This window comes from Herpailurus yagouaroundi, unplaced genomic scaffold (assembly GCF_014898765.1).
Source record: "Herpailurus yagouaroundi ecotype Mexico unplaced genomic scaffold, PumYag 192, whole genome shotgun sequence".
NCBI classification, from domain to species: Eukaryota; Metazoa; Chordata; class Mammalia; order Carnivora; family Felidae; genus Herpailurus; species Herpailurus yagouaroundi.
The window spans coordinates 15,626,495-15,650,323 of record NW_024412423.1 but is presented as its reverse complement, the minus strand read 5'-3'; the positions used below and the strand labels follow the sequence as shown (position 1 = coordinate 15,650,323).

Genomic DNA, 23,829 nt, shown 5'->3' with positions numbered 1-23,829 from the left:
TGCATGCTGTTGGGCCAGTATGCTGCCTGGCACTGTGGCCCTGCTTTTAGCTCTGTTGCCAGTAAAACCATATATCTCGCAGGATAGAGGGCCAGCGTGCAACTGTCACGTGGTAATACTGACCTCTAGGGGCTGGCTTTCCTTCACACAGAGTCTTTATCTTCTCATTCAGTTCCAGGACTGTGATGGCAGCCTCTTGCTTAGCTGTTGCCAAATCAGTTTGGAGCTTTTTCAGTTTCCTTTTGTGTTTTAGTTTCTTTAAAAAAAAAAAAAAAAAAAGAGTTTCCATCACTAGAGACCGATGCATCAAAGTAATAAAAAGAACTAATGAAGTCAGGACAAACATGGCCTCGAAGCCCAGCTTACATGAACTGGTCTTGGATTATCTAGCTGAAGCCCTTTCTGAGGTCTGTGACGCGGAGTGCTTGTGACCCTGTTGAAGCATTGCGGTAATAAAAGCCACTCTCTACATTCGAGTATCTTTTACCCCCTTGAAAGGTTTTCATGTGCATCCGAACCTTGTATTTTGGTCATTTGTAATAGAGGCAATTGGAGATCAACTGTAGTTGGCAGTTGGCATTTTACCACTGAGGTGCCAGTGCCTAAAAGGGTCTGACTTTTTTTCCCAGTCTGCAAGTAAACTCCCGTGAGATAGAGCTTTGTTTCTGTGTCATGTTCCACCCTAACACCATAATGGTTTGCATTCAAATAAACTCTGAAGAGTGTGATGCTAGCATGAAATGCTGATGTTTGCAGATATTTACCATGGTATCTATACAGGGAAAGTGATCAGGGGTACAAATGGTTAAGCAGTAGAAGACAGGAATTGCTTGCTATGAAATAATCTGATTGATGACATCTAAACCTTTGAAAGAACTACTTTAGGAAGGTGTTACATAACCCAAGGGTTCACCTTGAGACTTTATGACTACTCCTTTTATGGGTGGCAAAATGAATTTGATTTGTCAAAACCAGATGTAGCTGTCACTACAGAGAAGCCGTCTATTGTGAAAAGTTCGTATTTGCACTTGGGTGATGCTATCTTTCCACTGATGGGCTCACTTTGCCAAGTCTGTATGGACTGGTAATTAGGAATCCCAGAAAATAAATGACTAACACTTCTTATCAGACCTAAATCTTGAGATAGAGGAAAAGAATGGCTTTTGCACACCAAGGAAAACTTCACATAGAAAACATCAGGTGGTAGGGAATGGCTCCCCTTTTTTTTTGAGAGTGAAGCCAGTAAAATCAGTTTTTCAAATATGGGATTAGATAGTCATGGACATCCCATTTCATTGATTCATTCATTCATTCATTCATTCTTTTTTTTAGAGAGTGAGCTGGGGAGAGGGGCAAAGAGATAAAAAAAAAAAGAGAGAAAGAATCTCAAGCAGGCTCCACGCTGAGCCTGGAACCCAACACAGAGCTTGATCCCACAACCCTATGATCATGACCTGGGCTGAAATCAAGAGGTGGACACTCAATGGACTGAGCCACCCAGGCCCCCCTAAGCCCCCCATTTTAAAGACAGATCGTCTTTTAGACTGAAGCAGGATTAGGATTTCACGAAAGCTGAAATAATGACATACATATGGCTAAGACAGAATGTGTTATTCAAATGAGCATGGTAGTCATGGAACTTCTAGGGAGTTGGAAGGGTAGAATCTGGCATGGTTCCCCAGCATGGTTCAGTTGAGAGGTGCCCTGATCCACAACGTGAGTTCCTGGTTGGTTCAGCAGTTCTCCTAGAGTGTAGTTAGTAATCACAGACTCATTCCATTATGCTAATTATGAAGCACCCTTTTGGTGTCAGTCATGATGCTGTCCAGTTGTTGAAACATCATTGCTGATAAGGCTCCATGGCACTCACAGCTTCTAACTACTTCCATGCCTCTGAGTCTGTTCATCAAAAGCCTTCACCATCTGGCCCACCCTTAGGGTTAGTTCAGGGAGAAACTAAGCTGATCAAGAAATGCCTGGGTATTTGATAGCTTTGTTTCCCAAAGTAAGTTATTAGATTGGCATGTTCATTGTTACCTCCCTATCTTATCAGTTGGTTTCTGTTTGTTCATGAGGACCTCATCCATTGCAGGTCTGGGGTGATAATGCCTCTGAGGCCCTGTGTGATTTTCCATGTCCTGTCCTGATGCTGCTTCAGGACTGTTCCATGCTCAGATTTTTCACCCTTTGTTTTATCATTTAGAACTTAGGGGCTAGAAAGTGGGAGGAATGATGTTGAAAGTGAGAAAGTAAAGGAAATGAGGGAAAGAATGGCAAAGGGATTCTTAAGACAGTGTTAACTGAAAGAGTCAGAAAAAGGGGCACGTGGGTGGCTCAGTTGTTTAGGCATCTGACTCTTGATTTTGGCTCAGGTCATGATCTCTTTTTTCGTGGGACCAAGCCCCACATCCAGCTCTGTGCTAACAGTGGGGAGCCTGCTTGGAATTCTCTCTAACCTCTCTTTCCTCCCCTCCCCCACACTCTTTCACAGCGCACATGCTCTCTCTCTCAAAATAAATAAACTTAAAAAAAAGTGTCAGAAAAGAACCAATAATGGCATGCGTGCTGACACATTAGAGATTAAGTGTGAGGGTGAATGTACCTTACACTGACCTATATAAAAAAGTTAGGGTGATGGATAGAAAGAGTAACCAATAGACAAGTGACAAATCAGAGTTAGCCAAACAGTAATTTAATCTAGTTATTAAGTATATAGATGTTTACTGTAAAAGTCCTTCAACTTTTCCATGCTTGGAATTTTCTATAAGGAAATACTGAGAGGAGTAAGAAGAAAAGATTTCATTTCATCACATTGCTTCTCCCTTAATTCTTTTTTTTTTTTTATCACTTTAGGTTGTTTTATTTTGTGCCCCCCCCCTCGCTCCCTCCCCACCAAAGGAAAAAAAAAAAAAACCACCCCACAAATCCTCTAATAAGAATTGCAGGTGGTTTTCTTGGGAGGTAATGAGAAGCAGCACTTTGAAGATATATAACATAGAAAAAAAGTAAAGGTTGTGCTAATGAATGGATTTCCACTGTTGTCAAATTGGTCTCTGTCCTACTGGAAAACTTCTTTTTTTTAAATTCGAGTTAGTTAACATATAATGTAGTATTGGCTTCAGGAGTAGAATTTAGGCATTCATCAGTTAGATACAACACTCAGTGCTTATCCCAACAAGTGGCCAAACCATTGCCCATTTAGTCCATTCCCCACCCACCTCCCCTCCAGCAACCCTCAGCTTGTTCTCTATTAAGACTCTGTTATGGTTTGCCTCCCTGTTTTTATCTTATTTTACTTTTCCTTCCCTTCCCCTATTTTCACATTTTGCTTCTTAAATTCCACCTTTGAGTGAAATCATAGCATACTTGTCTTTCTCTGACTTAATTCACTTAGCATAATATACTCTTGTTCCATCCACATTATTGCAAATGGCAAGATTTCATTCTTTTTGATTACTAGTAATATTCCTGTGTGTGTGTGTGTGTGTGTGTGTGTGTGTGTGTGTGTGTGTATGTGTGTGTGTCTATCATATCTTCTTTATCTGTTCATCAGTTGATGGACATTTGGGCTCTTTCCATAGTTTGGCTGTTGTTGGTAATGCTGCTATAAACATTGGGGTGCACGTTCCCCTTCAAATCAGCATTTTTGTTTTCTTTGGATAAATACCTAGTAGTACAGTTGCTGGGTCATAGGGTGGTTATATTTTTATCTTTTGGAGAACCTCCATCCTCTCTGCCAAAGGGACTGCACCAGTTTGCATCCTACCAACAGGGTAAAAACAGTTCCTCACCAACATCTGTTGTTTCCTGAGTTGTTAATTTTAGTCATTCTGACAGGTGTGAGATGGTATCTCATTATGGTTTTGATCTGTATTTCCCTGATGATGAGTGATCTTGAGTATCTTTTCATGGGTCTGTTAGCCACCATGTCTTCTTTGGAAAAGTGTCTATTCAGGTCCTCTGCCCATTTCTTCACTGAATTTTTTTTTTTGGGGTGTTGAGTTTGATAAGTTCTTTATAGATTTTGGATATTAAGCCTTTATCCAGTATTTCATTGCAAATATTTTCTCCCATTCTATTGGTTGCCTTTTAGTTTTGTTAACTGTTTCCTTCACTGTACAGAAGCTTCTTATCTTGATGAGGTCCCAATAGTTCATTTTTGCTTTTGTTTCCCTTGCCTCTGGAGACGTGTTGAGTAAGAAGTTGCTGTGGTCAAAGTCAAAGAGCTTGCTTCCTGTGTTCTCCTCTAGGATTCTGATGGTTTGCTGGCTTCTCCCTTAATTCTTAATAGATGGTATTCACATTCTGAAATTCATTTTGCAATGATTCATATGCAGATAAGTATTATTTTTTGAAACTTTTCTCAAAGTAGGCATTGATAGTAAATAAAGCTAAGCAAAAACTAAATGTAACTTGGAAAGACTCGGTGAGGTGGCCAACAGGGGCTGGCATGGTGTCACCAAGAAAAAGTCTTTATCAAGCTACATTTCCTTTTTGACAGGATGAATTGGTGGATAGAGTGACTTGATGAATATGTGTCAATGGAAAGACATAATGCTTCTCAATATCAGTTAAACATTTCACCTTTTCAGTTAAAAAAAACTTCATTCCTTAAAAAAAATCAAATTTCCAGACCACCTTTTTATCTTCCTCTTATGGTGATTGTATGTTTTGCCTTTATTATTGTTATGATATTTGTATATTTGCCTTATGATCTGAAAAAGTAAGTGAGGATATTTAGTTTGGAGAAGACAGTATACAGGGGAGTCATGACATGTGACTTCAGTGATCTAAGGTACTATTCAAGAGGAGAGGAAGTTGAGTTAAACAGTATTATTTTAGAGATACCTGGGGAACAATGAGTAAAGAAGTCAAGAGAGGCAGATTTTGGCACAACGTGAGAAAGCACCCTCCAATAATCAGGGCTGCATTCATAACAAGGTAGGATGGGTCCTGGCAAAGGCCTCCTGGTCTGGGAATGATCAAGCAGAGACTGGATGAACATCTTCAGGCAGGCCCATGGTAAACTCTGGGACCTGGGTCGGGAGGTAATTAGAGGTCTGGCTTACCCCCAATTCTTTCCACCTCTGGCTTCCTCCAGTCTCTTAGGGGCACAGCATATTTATGAATGGATACCTCAGCCCTCAAAGTCTCTAAGATGGTTACAGTTTTCAGGGATCCCTTAAAAACAGCTCTGGAATTTGTGAGATGTTCTGTAGGAAGGCCAAAAAAGGCCTGTGGGGACCTTATTCAAGGATATTATCCTTATTCAAGGATATCCTTATTCAGGATAATGTGACACAAAATGTGCAAACTTTATTATTTAGCTATAATGGAAAGGGGCAGGGAAGTTTAGATTTAAACAAAAAACTGAATAAAGAACCTTGATTTGTTCTATTGGGATCTTTTGGTTGTTCAAACCAGTTGTTAAAAGAGTTTAACAACTTTGTCTTTTTTTTTTTTTTTCTTCAGAGAGAACTGCTGTATGCTATTAATTCATAGATCTAACCAAGCCCTTTGGGCATTTCTAAAAATTCAGTTTGCCAACATGTTTTTTATTAGTCATAGACATCAAATGATTTCAGCAATGATAATATTTTCCTTTGCTTTTTTGGCATTCTTTAGCCAGGCAACCCAAGTGTTGTACTTGAACGTAATTGAGTCTGTTATTGTCTCCTTAGCAACTAGGAACTCCTGTCCATGATTACTGAAAGGACAGGAAGGCTTTATAGCTTGGAGGTAAATTCCTATTACCTTGCTCTTTTCCTACTTCTCCTACAGGGCGGACAGAAGGAGGAAATCATGTATTTGTGCAATGTTTTGAAAAGGAAATATCTATCCATATCACATTGCTGAATAGCTTGCATTATACCAAGTCATCGGGAATTAGAAATCATCAGGGAACTATTTATAGATGAGTTTCATCACAAAGTTGCCAGCATTGTTTAAAATTTCTTGGTCTTTGCACATACTTTGAACTGTGGCCTCAGATTCTAAGCCCAAGCTTTGTCAACTACTGGCCATGAGAAATTGGGCTGGGCTTATGAGATTTCCAGGTCCCTAATCCCATGTCACATAGCTGGTGGAGAGTCATTGACATAGCATACAAATGACAGTATCCAGTCCTATAGTGGCAAAGTAGTAGATAGGTCTTTCTCTTTTGTCGTTATTCCTTGAAACACATCAAGAAACTCTCAACCCTCCACCAAAAACACTAAGGTATCCTTTCTAAAGATTTCTTTGTCACACTTTAGAAAATGAAATTTGTTCTTTAACAAGAGCAAGATTCGTCTTCTTTTCTTTCAAGATTTGTCTTCTTTTCTTTCTCCTTCCCCATCTTCGTCCACTTCCTCCTCTTTCTTCTTCTAAAGCAAGCTTTCTGCATAATTGCAGTGATCTTCTCCTCACTTTGGATGGGTAGACAAAACTTAATGTCCTGAAAACAGATATGCAAATAACCTTGATCCATTCCGCTGCCAGAGCTGGCCGGATGCCTGGCAGAGTAGGTGGCTGCCTTGGTGGAATGATGTGAGCAGCTTTCTAAAGCCCTACCTCTTGCTGCCTGTGGCATCTCTGTCAGGCTTGCCGGAGCATAGCTTCTTCCCACCTTGTCTGAAATCCACCCCATTCAGTCCCCTTCGTTACTTAGCAGAGATAACAAAGGCAGGTGTTGTCTCCAGAGGCCACTGATAAAATGCCCACTACCAAGAACATAAAAGAGAATTTGGTTTGAATACAGAACATAGAAGCAGATTTCCCCTTTCATGCCTTTTCTATAATAGCCCATTGTTAATAACAAAACTAAAGTGATGATAGTAGCTTTTGGGTACAACTTGGCTTAAAAAAATCAATTTTACAGCTCTTGTTTTGTATTTATGCCATCCTTAGGTAAATATTTTAGAAGTCTAGGAATGGCAAAAGGTGCCTTGTAGTTTCCTTTCTACTCCATGGCAGGCCCTCACTTTGGGGATTTTTTCACCCCAGTTTGCATCAGTGACTTCACAATCCTTAATCCACACTCCCAGCAGCCACTGCTCATTGATGAAACCTAATTGTTATTTATGATCTTGTCCCTATTTTGTAGGTAAGAGAGGTGAGGGCCCAGGAGAACTTGAGTAGATCATGGTAACCATAATCTCTTAGTAAGTAGCTAATTTGACTTGAACTGAGTTCTTTTGATTCCAAAGACTGATTTTTCTTCTCAGTGGTAGCATAAAGCTTCACTAATCAATAGCACCATTAATTTTTAAGTTACTTAGAGCTAACTTTGTTAGTGACACTGAGTGTGAGTGGCTCTGCTTAGTGGAAGTAGAAAGGCAACAAAACAGACTTGGTTATAAAAGAGTGATGCTGAAAAGATGTGATGGTGATGCACTTATAACATGGATTGCTATGATATCACTAGAGAACCTAAGGAATAAAGGAAAGATGTAATGAACCCAACTAAGGGCTGTCTGTGCCAGGTGTTGCTCTGAGCTCTCTTAGTGTCTTTCAGAAAAGGATCTTGGATTGATCCTGGTGATTGTGACCATTTTGTTAGGTCATCTGAAGTGACAAAGAGTAGATCAGATGAAACTTACTCACAAAACACCTTGAATGAAAGACCAATCACAAATGCGAAACAGAGCATAGTCTCCATTCATTTAACAAGGTTACGGGGATTAGTTAATACACAGACCTTTAGGCCTCATCTCAGCCTTGACCAAGAGTCCGGCCCCACGTAACCACTGTTGATGTTTCATGACCAATAGTCAGACTTGGGAAATCATAGCTGACACTTTACAGTTCTCTAAAGTATTCCTCCCATCTGAATAGCTTATTTTGTGTTAAAGCATGCTATAGAAATAAATTTTATTTGTTTCCTACTCCCAGAGGATTTGGAAGTTGTAATAAAAAGAAAACAAAATCCCAGTAATTAATTAGACAAACATCTTGAGTCACTACAGAAGAGTTTACCTATAGTTGGAGCCAAGTCTCAGTTCTTTCCCTCTATGGGATAAATAATTCTTAGAGACAGAGGCAAAGTTTGCCAGTAGATGTCCTAGTTTACAGAAATGCCTGTGCACGTGTTTATGTAAGACAAGTAACAAATTAATACAAGATAAAGAGAGAACTTAGAATTGAAATGAAATCCAATGATAAGGTAGACATGTCTAACAATAGAACTGTCCAAAAGTTGAAAATTTTGCCAAGGACCATAAGCTACCCTTCCTTGCATGTAGTACACAGACTTATTGAGAATGTTCAAGAGAGAAGCTAATGCTTACCATGTATAATAAGCCAGGCATAGTTCTGAGAAGTCGGTACATTTATATGTTACTACTTAATTTCTTTTTTTGTAGCAAACCAGTGAAGTAGAACTATTATCAATTCCATGTTTAGAGGCAAACCCGGAAGTACATAGATCTTTAAGTAACTTTCCCAAAGTCAAATGGTGACTCACAGTTCAAATCTGAGCAGTCCAGCTTTAGACTGTCCCTTCCATTCCTATGCCATGCATGCCTCAATATCCTACTCAGGGTCCTACATTGTGAACTGTGTAAATGAGATGGCATTTTATATTCTATAAGTCCATTTCTTAAAGCAAGAAGTGTTCAGTTTCTGATCATGAAGCTTTGAGACATGGGCTGACCCCTTAGCACAATTTAGGAAATCAGATAGAATCACTGAATCCTACATGACACAGAATTGAGTACAATCTTTGAAACCAAATTGCCCAACCCTAGCATTTTAAAGATGTGGGAGTATAAGCAGAGAAAAACGACATGATTTGGCCAGTATCATAGCTAATAAAACTGCAAGAGGCAAGACTCAAAGTCAGATTCTCTGACTCCTCATTTCAATGTGTGTGTGTGTGTGTGTGTGTGTGTGTGTGTGTGTGTGTGTGTTTCCCCACTATATCATGTTGCTCCTTGGCCATACAAGCTGAAGGGCAGTGAAATGAGTATATGATTGAAACTTGGAGCAGTAACTAAAACCCCCAAGGTATAAGATCCCAGCGTCAAAAATAGCAGTTATTTAGGCAGGTACTTTACCTTAAGTCTCTTGTCACACAGAGAGCTATAAAGGACTGGATTCAGGTCACTCTATATAGTACATATTGGGGTTACGTTTGACAGAAAGCAGAATTGTTAGGGGTGCCTGGGTGGCTCAGTCAGTTGGGCATCCAACTTGAGCTCAGATCATGATCTCACAGTTTGTGAGTTTGAGCCCCACATAGGGCTCTGTGCTGACAGCTCAGAACCGAGCCCACTTTGGTTTCTCTCTCTCTCTCTTCCCCTCCCCAACTTGTGCTCTGTCTCTCTCTCAAAAATAAATAAACATTAAATATTTTGTTAAAAAAAGAAAAGAAAGCAGAGTTGTTAGATAATTGAGATCCCTTTCACTTCAAAGAAACAAGCTGGACCCATAAGAGAAACTTGCCCTCATATAGCATTAGAATATCTGTACTCAGTCAACCAAACTCACTCCTAAGATTAAGGGGTGCTGCCTGCCTGTAAGCTCTTTTTTGTGTGAGTGTAACCCTGCCTTATCATTCTTACCCAGTAAACATTAATCAGGCTGACAACCAAGAGTTTTGAGAAAGAAAGAACCTACAGTGCAATAATTCAATAAACAAATTTTCATACTGGCTGAGCACAGCACAAAATAAAACTGAGTGTTCACAAGGTCTTTCTCAAAAAGAAAGTGTAGCCAGTGCTTGGTAAAGCCCAAATCCAATTTTTGGTCTTACAGTCTCAAATCACACCCTGAGAACAGAGAGAGAAGTGCCTTGTCACACCTAACAGAGCCTCCTAGGAAGCTGTTTTCCAGTCCGATCTTCCCCGGGGACAGAGAGAACCCAAAGGGCCAAAGCTGTACATGAAGCAATTTGACTTTCTCAGCCCCACCTCTACAGGTATTGGTATCATTGGCAAACTGCTATAGAAAGTGACGTGGGTGGAAGAGAACAGAAGCCAGAGTACAGAATATATAGGTGGGGGAAAAAGAATTCCCATGTCTGCCTTGTGAAAGTGCTGCTAAGCTCTTCCAACATGATCATAAAAATTATGAAAAGGCTTTTCTCTGCAATGACTTTATAATGGGGCACATGCTTGTTTTTGTTTTCTTTTGTTCTGTTCTGTGCCCAGAACTCCTTTTGAACTTGACTAAGGCAGCCTTCTGAGTGGAAATTGGCAGCTCTTGGCCATATATGACTTACCCTGAATCATAAAGCAAAGACATGTGTTTGAAGACTGGAAAATTGAGATGCTGAAGCACCAAGGTGCTTAAATCACCTTGAAGGGTTTTCTGGTGTGGTAAAGAGAACCTAATTAAGTTAACCTTCTCAGTAAATCTCTCCTTCAGAAATCCCACTCTGCCTGGAAAGCAGAGAAATGACAGGGGATACAAGCTCAGTGAGTGTAAGAGTTGGCCTTAAGATAACTGACAAAAATGATAAGGAACTCTAAATAGAGGAAAGGAGAATGGTCATAAGAGGAGAAATGATTCTCATATAGCATGATCAAGCTTTGTACAGTGTGTAAGAAAATAGAGAAAGCAGCAAAGTGGGAAGATTTCTGCAATATGTATTTTTCCCATGAAATACCATATTCAAAAAACTGCTCTCTGAATACAGAATTAACACATTTTTACAGCATAAACTTGTAAGTTTAAAGTTAAATGGACTTGATTTCATGTATAACAATGTTAAAACTAATAAAGTGAGTGCATGGCTGATTGTTTTGTACGTTGTTGAGTGGCATGACATTAGTTAATATTGTTACTGCTATTATTATCTTAGAATCTTTACTCTGAGAACTTCTGAGCTAGTGGTTCTTAAAAATTAATTATCGAACATAAGTCCTTACAGTAATATCTGTTAGTTGAGTATTATATAGCTGCAATTAAATAAGTAATTTGTCTATTCTTTAATTTTTTTCTTTTCTTTTTTATATTTTTATTTTAGCAGTGGAAAAGGGCAAAAGGAGAGAGAGAAAGAGAGAGAGAGAGAGAGTTAGAACCTCAAGCAGGCTCCATGCTCAGCATGGAGACCAACACAGGGCTTGATCCCATGACCCTGGAATCATGACCTGAACCAAAACCCAGAGTCATCCACTCAATGCACTGAGCCACCCAGATGCCCCTCTTTTCTTTCTTTCTCTTTCTTTCTTTCTTTCTTTCTTTCTTTCTTTCTTTCTTTCTTTCTTTCTTTCTTTCTTTCTTTCTTTCTTTCTTTTGAGAGAATGTGAGCATGAGCAGGGAAAGGGCAGAGGGAGAGAGGGAGAGAGAATCCTAAGCAGGTTCCATGCTCAGCACAGAGCCCAATGCAGGGCTCAATCATATGACCACAAGATCACAACTTGAGCTGATAATGAGTTGGACACTCAACCGACTGAGCCACCAGGCACCCCTATTCTTCAACTTTTCAGTTGCTTTAATGTGGTGTATGTCTAGAAACAAAAGTGGTTTCATAAGAGTCAAAAATCTCAAGCCAAGTTTTCCCCTAAGAAACTTTGAAGCGTCCAATTAGGTTTGTTGTTAACAATGTTTGACACTTAGTTTGATCAAGGACATTGACATATGTGTGGAGAAATCACCAGAAATTAAAGCATTGAACTTGGCTCCTTGCTCAAGATGTGATTTACCTTTCTGACTCTTTCATTAAAAAAAAAAAAAAAAGGATTCACTTGAATATTAGACTAATTGGGCAATATAAATTCAAGTGAATGGAATAAATTCATGAAGCAGATGGTGGGAAGTCACACACATCTAGCACTACTGGCCCACAGACCAGAACCAATGATAGAAAGTCTTGCCTATGTTGACACCAACTACTTTTATCTAGAACATAAGATAGTGTTTAGCAGTTCAGTTGATACTGCTACTCTAAAAATTCTCTTTTCTTGATTTTCCTCGTCTCAGTTTCTTCTCACCCAGTCACTGTTATAAAGAGGAGGTCATATTATAAGAAAGACTCCGACAGCATAGCAAGGATCACTAAAACAGTGTCTTGGCCTTCAGTTAGAAAAACCAAGTTCCTCAAGATGCTGGAGATAAAAAGCAAACAGTTGGTAATCATATAAATTATAAACATACAGTCTTGACAACACCTATAACTATAACCCAGTTACTAAAACTGAACTATCTTGAAGTTCCTTTGCCCATGTTTTGCAGGGCAAGGTCACTCTGGTAGTCTGACTGCAAAGACATTTTGTAGTCTCCTCTCCAATTCTGTTCACATTCATGCTATCTGATGAATGTCTACTGAGGAGGCATGCATAATAGGTGACATTTTATCTAGTAATGGTGACATTGTAGACTGTGTCCATTTGATCCCACGCACACAAAACTCATTTCCAACAGTGCAACAAAATCTCTATTTTCTTTTCTCAGAGAAAACCTTTCAATCTGACAATGTTAACTTAGTATCTCTGTCAGGGTTTTCCTGCAATTCCTGCTCCTTCACCACTGAGACAATGCACCATAAACCTTTAAAGATGAAAGAAGAAATAGCAGTGGTTTGCCACATCCGAAGACTTCCATACTGAAAAGTGTCAGTCCTGTTCTGTGGAGGGATCTTTTCACAGACCTGGGGAAATGGTCTCAACATTAAGCAGTATTTGCAACCTAAATCTAGTTTCATTCCTCATACACAATGTTCCAGCTGTGACTTTAGTTAAATATTTTTATCTTGTCCTTCTTCACTATTTAGAGAAGCTGTCTCGTCTATGTCATGAAGCCATATTTCACAGGTAGAGAGACAAAGATATTTAGATTTATTTATGGTTCTTTTCAATATTCCTTAGAACAAAAGATTAATTTCAGAATCTGACCTTAGGTGTGAATTGGGTTATATGTGTGCAAGACAGGGTTGTAAAGGCATAACCCAGTAAAGGAAATATTAGATGCTTGTGAATCATATGTAGAAAGTCACAGAGGGAGGCAAAGGTGTGGTGATTATGTAAACTCTTGCTATGTAGATATTAGCAAGTTTCATATTGCATATTTTAGCAAGTCTAGACAAACGTCCTTGTCATAAAACAAGTCATCAAATATAGATCGTTGCTTGGTTTTATTGGACTCAAGAATCTGTTACTCTCATTTCACTCTTTAGCAAAATACTTTCTCTGCTTCCATTAAGAAAGCTAGCAGTGAAAAGATAGCACCTGAATCTGAACTCTCAAACAGAAATCTTTGATTAGATTTCAGAGTCCTATCTGGTAGACCTCCAAGCCTGTTCCCATCAACATACCTGCATCTCAGATATGCAAGGATAATGGGTAGGGAGGGGAATATGTGAACTGGGCCTAAAGCCACTTTGCCTCATGTCTTGCTAGTGACTAGTGGTGTCACAACTTCCCAGAGTCTGAGATTGTAAGATTTAGGAGTAATCAGATGAGTTGTTAATCAGGAACAGGTTGAAGGTGTCCCAAGGTAGACAAATGGTAAGTTGTCTATTCTAGTCCTGAGCCAGAAAACGTTCAGGAGCCATATTTGATCAGTTCTGCTTTAGAAAGGAACTTTGAGGTCATTGTTAGTGATAATAGGAACAACGTTGTACTGATAGGAAACCATTCAGATTTGAAAATGTCAGGACCCCAGAAAAATACATACTTGGGACACCTTGGACTGAATCTGATCCCCACCTCCAGGTAAGAATGAGGCTGACCTGGAGCCAGACAAACCTGTATAAAACTAAAGTTCAGGAGATACACAAGAAATAAATCTTTTTGACAGTCTGAAAGAATGAATAGATAAATAGTATGCTTCCTAATTTTGCTCACATACCATGTATCAGAGTCTAAGCTGACTTCTCCTTCCTTTAATTTCAATTCTATAGTGCCTTATGTCAACTGACAATATCAATTACTGAGTCTAGGCTTTTCCACTGAAGATATTTTTTAAAAAATTTTTAATTACTGCAAAAAAAAAAACGCATGGCATGAAATTTACCATAAAACCATTTCTAAATGTACTGTTCAGTAGTGTATATACCTTGTTGTGCAACCAACTCATAGAAATTTTTTTCTGGAAAAATTGAGACTCTGCACCTATTAAATAACAGCTCACCATCTTTTCAGACCCTGGAAACCACCATTCTACTTTCTTTTTTGTAAATTTGACTACTCTCATACCTCGTATAATGGAAACATATAATATATATCTTTTGGTGACTTATATCACTTAGTCTAGTGTCCTCAAGGTTCGTCCACGTTTTAGCATGTGACAGGATTTCCTCCCCTTTTTTTTTCTTTTAAGTAGGCTCCATGATCAATGTGGGACTCCTTCCTTTTTAGGGCTGAATAATAGTCCATTGTATGTCAATATCAAATTTGGCTTGTCCATTCATCTGTTGATGGACACATGGGTTGCTTACACTTCTTGGGTCTTGTTTGGAAGACATTTCTTGAAATAGTGATCATAGCTATACAATAATTATAATACTTGCCTTTCCTAGGTGACTGAAACTTTTCATCTTTTCATTACAGATTGCATTTTTGTCTCCAAAAAAATGTTTACTTTTGTTTTTATTGTCAACAAACTATAGTGGTTCTAAAGTGAGAAGACATTGAGAAGCCATCTCAGGTCTTACAAAGTATTTTGGTAAGACAATTTCTATAATAGATCTCTAAAATTAGAAATCGAATCCTTTCCAATCCTAAAATCACTCCTTTTATGTCTGACATTGGGTCTTTTTTTTTTTTTTTTTTATGAAGGAAAGGTCTATACTAGTATCATTATGACTTACAATTCTTTTACTAGGAAATGGAAAATTCCCCTGGCAGACAAATGGGCCTGGAGTCACTAAGCATACATAATTCAAGAAAGCAATAGCCTAAGAAATGGGTAAAAGTTGATACATATCAGTTGTTGTTAGAAAAGAAACACATAGGGGCGCCTGGGTGGCTCACTCGGTTAAGTGTCTGACTTCAGCTCAGGTCATGATCTCATAGTTTGTGGGTTTGAGCCCCGTGTTGGGGTCTGTGCTGACAGCTCAGATCCTGGAGACTTACTCTGATTCTCTGTCTCCCTGTCTCACTCTGCCCCTCACCTGCTCACACACACACTCTCTCTCTCTGTGTCTCTCAAAAATAAATAAACATTAAAAAATAAAAAAGAAAAGAAACACACAGGAGAAGGTTATTATCAGAGAAGTCAAGTCAGTGATGAGCTGCTCTTTTTCCTTCACTGACCTTGCAGAAGGGGGCTGTTAAGACTTCACCTCCTGTTTTATACTTTGACATCTGCACATCAAATCCACCTGAGAAATTCTTGAGCCCAGCTCAAGTTTCTTTCCAGGTCTACTCAATCAAAATTTGAGAGAATTTGGAACTGGCTGGGTAATCCAGCTTTTAAGCTTTTTGGTTGGTTCTGATGTTCACATCTGTAAAGGTCAACTAGAGGAATATCTACAGACAAGAGCCAGGTGCTGTTCACAAAGACAGTATGAGTGTCCTAAGGACATATGTGTGTTGTATGCATGACGCAGGCATGAGTGTGAGTTGGGAAAAAGGGGAAAACAGCAGAAAAACTCCAGAAAGATGGAGAAAACTCCAGAAAGTTGCACATGTGGAGGCTTGGTCTATGTAGGCTTGGTCTATGTAACATGTCTGCTATTTTTTTTCGTAGATGACTAATTTCAGCTGTAGAAAGAAAGGAATTAATTGGAGCAAAGGAGTATCAGGTTCTGGGAATAATACTATGATATGGCAGTGCACTTAAAGAATTTGTGAAGCATATCAGCTTCCTTCCTTAGGGTACATGTGAAGAGATTGTAATCACAATGCCACACTTCAACCAAGCCATTCGAAGTTCCAGCATTCCTTCTCTCTCTGACTTGGAAAAAAAAACTCAGTCTTTCTGATCCTTATTTCTTACCCCTGAGTCCTTTAGAACTCTTTTCAGGTCACAAAACTAAGGAAAGTTCCCATCCCTGCTTTCATACTCATTGCATTATTCAAAGTTATTTCAATGACTTTCATAAGCTTCAAAGAGTTCTAGCAGGAACATTCTAAGTCCTGTTCTCAATTCTGTCAACAACACAGTAATGTGAGGCGAGTGCCTGGTGTTCACTTTCTCTAATGACAAATGGAAATTTTTAAACTACCTCAGGGTTTACATATGGATGAATTAACTCATCCTGATTAAAACCTCTGAGCCTCAAATGTTCAAAATGAGATGGGGAACAGAGACAATAAAAAGGATACTTCAAGAAAACCTTTTTTTTTTTAATCTTTAAAGTCATATTTTATATTTCTTGTATAAAAGTAACTCAAGATGTTTAAAAAAGGTAACTCGTGCTTATTAAATGCTTTAAGTTCCTTGATAATCCCTGTGAGCACTTAACACACACACACACACACACACACACACACACACACACAGAGCTGAAAAGGAAAAGAATTGTCATTTTTGCAGCATTAAATATCTCAAAGATTTTTAAGAGGTAGCCTAATTTTGTCCATTATGGGTGGAAAATTTTATAGGACCTCAAAGTACTCCAAGGTATTCCAGTATATGAAAAAGAGGAATGTAACGTAGTCTAAAAAGGTTTGATGTGGAATGTAGTTACTATCAAGCCTTGGCTCATTTGTGTTATTTCAAGTTTTTTTTTTCTATAATATCACAAACTGGAGTCACACTGTGCATATTTTTAAGGAGATAAAATATCTATTGTATCTAATTATTTCTTTATTACTTTTCTCAATTGCTTTATTTTTCAATAGGACTGTTATTACTATTTTCTATGATAGAGTAAATGGGGAAAAACTGTAAATTAGATAAGGAATTATACTAGAAATGCTATTTCTATAAACCTGGCAGAGTCAAGGGAGCATATCAACAAGAGTTGAAAATTTCTACTGGCCTGATCCCAATTTTCCAAGCACATAATCTACTAAAAAAACTTCTTAGATGAAGACTTTTGAGGCTATGTTTTTCTGACCAGGTTAAACATTCCAAATCAGATAAAAATTTAAGAGAGAATCCAGCTCATTAGAAAGAGCTGTTTTTCTGTGATTCTCAATAATTTAGTTTTGTTCAATAAACACTGTATTAGGTGCCAGCCTCTGAGGCAGATTTTGGGAATGGAATAAAGCATAATCCCTTCTCTTTGGAAGCTCTTTGTCTTGTGAGAGAGACAAGTACATTAACTTCTAGTGTAATATTTGGTGGCAGAGCATGTATAGAGTCGGAGGGGGTCCTTAGCCCTCCCTTGGGGGAGGGGGTCAAAGACAGTTTCCTAGGTGAAATATTGCATGACCTGAATCTTAATACATGTATTGGATAGATTAGAAAGAAAGAGGTACAGGACAAGGTCATTCCAGTATGCATAAGACTAGTATTCATAAATATTGTCTATATAGGAAACCTCATGAGGTCAAGTTCAAGATAAAAAGCAGGAGACATATAGCCTAGAAAATAGAAGATCTTTTATATGGTTCTAGGAAGTTTGGCCTTTATCTTGCAGGAAATGGAAGAATTTAAGGCTTGGAGAAATACATGCTATAGATAGATCACCCTGGTCATATGAGGTGGGTACAGTTTCACGAGAGGATATTTAGATGCAGGAATTTCAGTTATAAAAGCATTTCAGTTGTTCCAGTAAATTGGGGACTGAAAGACAAGAATATTTAGGAAGTAAATTGAATCTGAGTGATTGGTTACGTATTTGTGAAGTGGGGAGGGTGGGAGAGTGGGAAAAAGGAAAGTTTTGGATTCCATAATGTTGTGATTTTCAAGCTCTAGTGTGTGTAAGATTTACCTAATGAGTCTATTAAAAATGTGAGTCGAGACTGTTGATCAAGATGACAGATTGGATTGATTTGGGGAGACACCCTTCCCACACAAACTGTATGGTAACACAAAACAATATATTGCAGATCCAAACACATATGTAAAAGCCCCAAAGGAGAAATGTGAACTATCTGGATATTAAAAATGCAATGGAAACTCAAAGCAAGTAATCTTGAATAAGAGTGGAAATGAAGCAGATTACAGGGGTATTGTAAGCAGACCTCAGCCTTAGGGGTAGCAGTTTTCATGGTCATTTAGGAATGGGAGTCAACCCTATAGGCCTTCTGCCTAAAAGGGGCTGGGATAGGGTTGCCCTTCTCCTGCATGCAAACCGAGCTAGGAAGAGGCTTTTCATTTGGCAAAAATGGGTAAAAATACATCCCTCATCAACTCAGGGACATCTCAAGAATGCAGGAAAGACATCCTAGAGAAATTTACATCTCAAATCCATGTTGTGTATGGCTTGTGTTTCTGATTCGTATTTATCTTGTTATACAGAAACCATTAGCCAAAAATATATTTTAAAAATGGTTCAGAATTAATGAAGCATGAAGAGAGGCAAACTTGGAACAGTGTATTAGGAGCTCCCATGGAAACAATCCCCACTAAAGATAAGCTCACAGTCTAAAATTACAAAGCACAGAAGTTGACTCCCTGCAGTGAGAAAGAAGGAGAGTGTCAGCATACACAACCAACAGAAGAACCATACCTAGAAACTCTTAATAATGGAGGAATCTAAAAGGGTTTTAATGTCCAAAAATAATTTTAAAAATCAAGAATAAGTCATTATGGGGAAAAAAGAACAAGTATGAAAAAAAAACAAGTAAAAATTTGGAAATAAAAATCATCAAAAAATATATGGGTTAAACCAGAGAATAGATAAAGCAGATAAAAGATCTAGGACATGTGTGGACAATCTAAGGGAAAATCATGAGAATCTACAGAAGTGAAGAGATAGAACATATGGAAGACTTTTAAGAGACATAGAGTACAAAGAGGAATCTCTAAGTCTAAGATGGTTTCCAAAAGAAGGACAAGAGAGGTAAATTTTATATTTGAGGTCATTGTTGAAATATGTGAGGCATTTGAGGTAAAATGTGGAGAAATTTCCAGAAATGAAGGAAGACATAATTCTCCAGACTTACAAATTACATTGAGTTCTGGAAGAAAAAGTTTAAAATGGGCATCTTGGGTCCTACTCTTAGAGATTCTAATTTACAAACAAGTATTATCACAAATCTTTGTAACCTTCAATATCTCATGGCACACCTGGAACCCATTCTTGGAACACCTAGTATTCTGGCACTCCAGTGGGTAAATTGTGGGATAGATCGTTAGCTCAGACATGTGGGCTCAAGGCAAATCATTTTATTTAACCAGGAGCTTTGTGGTCATATGCAAATGTTGACAGAAAGGATGTAGTTGAGAGGAGTGGTTTAAATTTACCAGAAAATAATGAATAGTTGTATTTCTAAGATTCCTGAGATGGTGGGTGAGGATTAGCTCCCAAACCAGCTCCCAAACCTAGAAGAAGTAGGGATGCCTATGTGTGTGGTGGTAGAAAGGTAGAGTCCTGTCTGATAACATTTCTAGGATATATTTTAAAAATTTTTAAATGTTTATTTATGTGTGTGTGTGTGTGTGTGTGTGTGTGTGTGTGTGTGTGTGACAGAGAGAGAGAAGGAAAGAGAGAGAGAGAAGGAGGGAGGGAGGGACAGGGAGACACAGAATCCAAAGCAGGCTCCAGGCTCTGAGCTGTCAGTACAGAGCCTGACACAGGGCTCAAACTCATGAACCACGAGATCATGATCTGAGCTAAAATCAGATGATTAACCAACTGAGCCACCCAAGCGCCCCATCTAGTATAATTTTTAGCTCGATACGATGGATGTACCAGCATCAAAGCACTCCCCATCCTGATCCCCGCTCAACAATCTTATCTGTAAACCATTGAGAACCAATGTAAATACAAAAAGCTTACTACTGAGAAACTTGGAGAAAATCAGACTGTGAAACAACCTGGACACTAGGGAGGCTTTGCAGCAGCCAGCACAACAACCAAACTCACTGGCAGTACTAGGCTAGAGTCGTAGGCAGCACCCCTCTTACAGAGCCTTTACTGTGGCACTGGGTGCTGAATGCATCCTACAACTCCTGCTACTTTTGCCTCTGCTTCTTTGGAAACTGGACTTTGCTCCTGCTCTGAGGAATTCTCCCTGCCCTTTTCTGTGCATCTCCAACCCCCAGTTTGCAGTACAGGAAATGTGCATTTGATTTGTCACATTACTTCACCCAGGCTGCAGGGGGGCCTGGAAAGTTATCTGGCCTGCTGTGCTTGGTGGGCTCCATTTCTCTTGAAGATCTATGTACTGGAGAATTCCCCCATGGTAGGTAAGGGGATCAGAATTCTGAGCAGTGCAAAATGTCCCCCAAGGTTACTGCTGCGTCCCATGGAGTACCTACCTGTGTGGGAGGTAAATAAAGATGCCTACGGAGGGAGATGCATCTTTGTGCATCAGCTGATGGAGTATCTTTGAATGGATTTTTAAAACTTTTTTAATGTTTATTTATTTTTGAGAGAGAGAGACAGAGAGTGAGCAGGGGAAGGACAGGGAGGGAGGGCGACACAGAATCCGAAGCAGGCTCCAAGCTCTGAGCTGTCAGCACAGAGCCGGACGCGGGGCTTGAACTCATGGATCACGAGATCATGACCCAAACTGAAGTTGGATGTTAAAATGACTGAGCCACCCAGGCGCCCCTGAATGAATTTTTTAAAGTATGCTTTCCTCTAGAAGGGTCCTTTCCTGAGCCAAGGTGCTCAGATAAGCAGAATATAACTGGAAGTTAGTCCCCACATGCCCTTTAGCTTGGCGTCCTTGTTCACATCATAACCTCCCCGACTGTATATGATGTTCTTCAAGGCTCCACAAGTGCCAAAGACAAAGAGATTAAATGTGATCACAAAACCACATGCACAGAAGTGGCAAGTTTAGGTGACAGCACTGATCCCAAACTGTATAATCAATAAGGCCTTTATTTTACAACTGTCCTTAAAGCCATAAACAACTGACTGCTCACAGTCACTTGGCAGATGTAATCACAAAAGGCAGATAAACTCTCCTCCCTTTGTTTTTCCTTTTGTTGTTGCTGTTTCCCAGGTCCTGATCTGAGTAAGTGCAGAAATTTGGCCAAGTATGATAAATCCAAGTGGTCTTGTTTTCACTCAAGATTTGAACGGTCTTATTTGAATTTTCTGAGTCTGTGTTGACAATGTCTTCTTCACAAGCAATTTCTTTAGCCTAGGAAACCCTGAGCTATCAACTGATTGAGTCTGGGAAACAGGACTGGCTTTAGGAAAATGTATGCTGAGAACCTGAAGATTTATTTCCACTCGCTCCACTTTCTATGTCTCCCCGCCCCTCATGGGTCTTATGTGTATATAAACCAAGTCGAGTATAAATTAATTGTATACCATGGGCTGGCTGGACTCTTTGTGACTTCCCTAGACCAGAGTGGGCCCCCAGCAATGAGCCTGATTCAGTCAGTATCCAGCCACTACGGGCTGTGGCTGAACTGGAAGGGCATGCAGGTGAAATTGTAGCGAGAAATTCTGTCTATAGCACTAGGGCACAGTAGGGTAATGTATACTTAACTGATTTCAACTCAATTCAATGCAAGATGTCAAGAAGGGTTTCTAATGTTTATCCAGAAGCCTTTATCTCTGGGTAGGTGGTAAATTGCCCCTATTGTATATTCCATGTGAAAGTTACATAACTGGAGTTATTGCAGTTTAAACAATGGATACTGCCTTTCCTCCCAGGATGAACTAAGTGTCTCCGAAGTAATAATGAGAGTTGACATCTCTTCATTATTTTCTCTGTCAGGTACTATCCTAAGCCTTTTACATATATTAACTCATGAGAACCTCCTAAGAATTCTCCATGGTAGAGACACTTCTGTAATCATCCTTTTTTTTTTTTTTTTTTTTTTGCACTTGAGGAACCTGAGGCACAGAAGACTGTCTAAAGTGAGTGGCAGAGTTTAGGTTTAAGAGTCATACCTACTAAGTGGCAGGGATGGGTTTTCAACCCCAGAAGGCTAGCTCAAGGTCTAGACTTTTAATTGCTATGCCAGATTGACTCCAGGAAAGAAAGCACCTGAGATTTTTCAGGAAGAAAGGATGAAGGCTAACGGAGGTGAGTTCAGGTGCTGGATAGCCAAAAGATGTGTGGTAAATGTGGACAAAGAAAAGGAGAGTCTTGAAATGGAAACCCCCTCTGGGAGCTAGGGGATTTAGAGTTCACTGTCAAGTTCACTGTCCACTTGGATGATGACTGAACTCCTCTACAGCCCACCTGTTGTGAAGTTGTGTGATGAGCCTCAAAACAAAGGACTGGGAGTGTATAGCCATGTTGAGTGTTTACTACAGGACCGTTCTACAGGACCTAGAAATGTTTCCTGGTCTGTAATCACAAGAAATAATCAGGTCTTTGCTCAGGAGAAGCCAGGGTGAGGTGACTGAGCAATCCCTGAGCACTTCAGCCATCAAATGTATGAGAAGACGATCCACTTAGAATAGAAAAGAATAAAAGAGATTTGTTTTATTTTACAGTCAAGTTAGTAAAGGAAAACCAATTACACTGATACATGTTTTCCTTCTAAGTGAAAGCCCCTGTGTTCTGTGCAAGTCAAGTTAAAAATAAAACACAACCAAAAAGGTCAGACTTCCCTCTGTCGCTTCTCTTACTTCCTATGATTTGTCCCTTTGGCGAAGATGTCAAACTCAGGTCCTGATGAGCCTTAGTACTGGCTCAAGAATTTCTAGTTTAGAGACTTTGGGGACAGTAATCCAGATGATGTCTTTGGCCAGGACACTGGTCTAAGCCTGTTTGTATAGAAAGCACACTCTTTTAGCTCATGTATTTTTCATGGGGGATTTGAGGGGTGAGGAAACTACTCCCCAAACTACCATTTGCTGCTTCCACTGAAAAGCATACCGTGGAAGAAGCGTCTTTAGTTTCCCCCTGCCTTCTTATAAATCTTCACAAATATGGTCAGCACATATGTATTCACGCAGGTTGCCTAAAGACAAATCCTGTTTCATGTTTCCTGACCAGCCATTATAAATGTTCTGGCTGTGGATAACTTATTCACTTGAACCCTTAATGGGCCTTTTACCTTTTTTTTTTTTCTTGAAACATAAACTACATTGTCCAGAAGCAACAAATTCACGGCACACAACCAAGATTTATTTACTGAAGCACCTACCATTCCCATTAAGACCCCATTCCTGTCTGAATCTCAATTTCTAATAAGGAAAACATGGGGACAATTGAGGAGTTAGACACTTGGGTCCCATCAAGGGGCAATTTCATAAACGGAGTCGATATCTACATCAAAACATTTTAAGGGTGTTAATTTTCCTTTCTCAAAGCATATACCAACTTAGATTCTTGCAAGCTATTTAAGAGTGCCCATCTCCTAGCCTATCTTGTTTTTTATTTTTTTTTTTAAGTTTGAGTTTCTTCATTTAAGTAATCTCTGCACCCATTGTGGGGCTCGAACTCATGACTGTGTGATCAAGAGTCACATGCTCTTCTGACTGAGCCAGCTAGGCACCCCATCCTGGTTTTTAATTCAAACTTGTATATTTTGCTAACAGGAAATGTATGAAAGAGTTTTTTGTCTTATTGAAATCTAATTATAAAGTCAAATATCCTATCTGCTAATATTTTATGTCCATTATTCTGGGTTTAAATATTAATTTTAATTTTGATTTGCCATTTTCTCTTAATCTTTTATGACTACTATTGTTATATATCTTTTAAAAGTAGGGTTGTTTCTTTTTTTTTTTTTTTTTGAGCAATACCATCAGCCATGAAACATTATCTAATTAGTTACTGCATGAAATTCAAGTGACAAAGTTTGTTGGAAGATGAATTAATAATGGTTGGAAAATGTGAAGAATAATTATGATTTTATCATACGGGGTAGAAGGCAAAGAATTCTCAACAGAGCAAGCCGTACAAGAAAAGGAATACAATTATGAAA

General features: G+C 39.0%; 1 protein-coding gene across 1 annotated transcript in view; it reads right to left on the bottom strand.

Moving 5' to 3' along the window:
- The window catches only part of CCDC192 (coiled-coil domain containing 192), a 211,463-nt gene that overhangs the window by 66,934 nt on the left and 120,700 nt on the right, over nt 1-23,829 (bottom strand). The window contains exon 6 of the mRNA XM_040444381.1: nt 124-256. Coding sequence (XP_040300315.1) covers nt 124-256 — 133 coding nt within the window. The remainder of the gene's footprint in view (nt 1-123; nt 257-23,829) is intronic.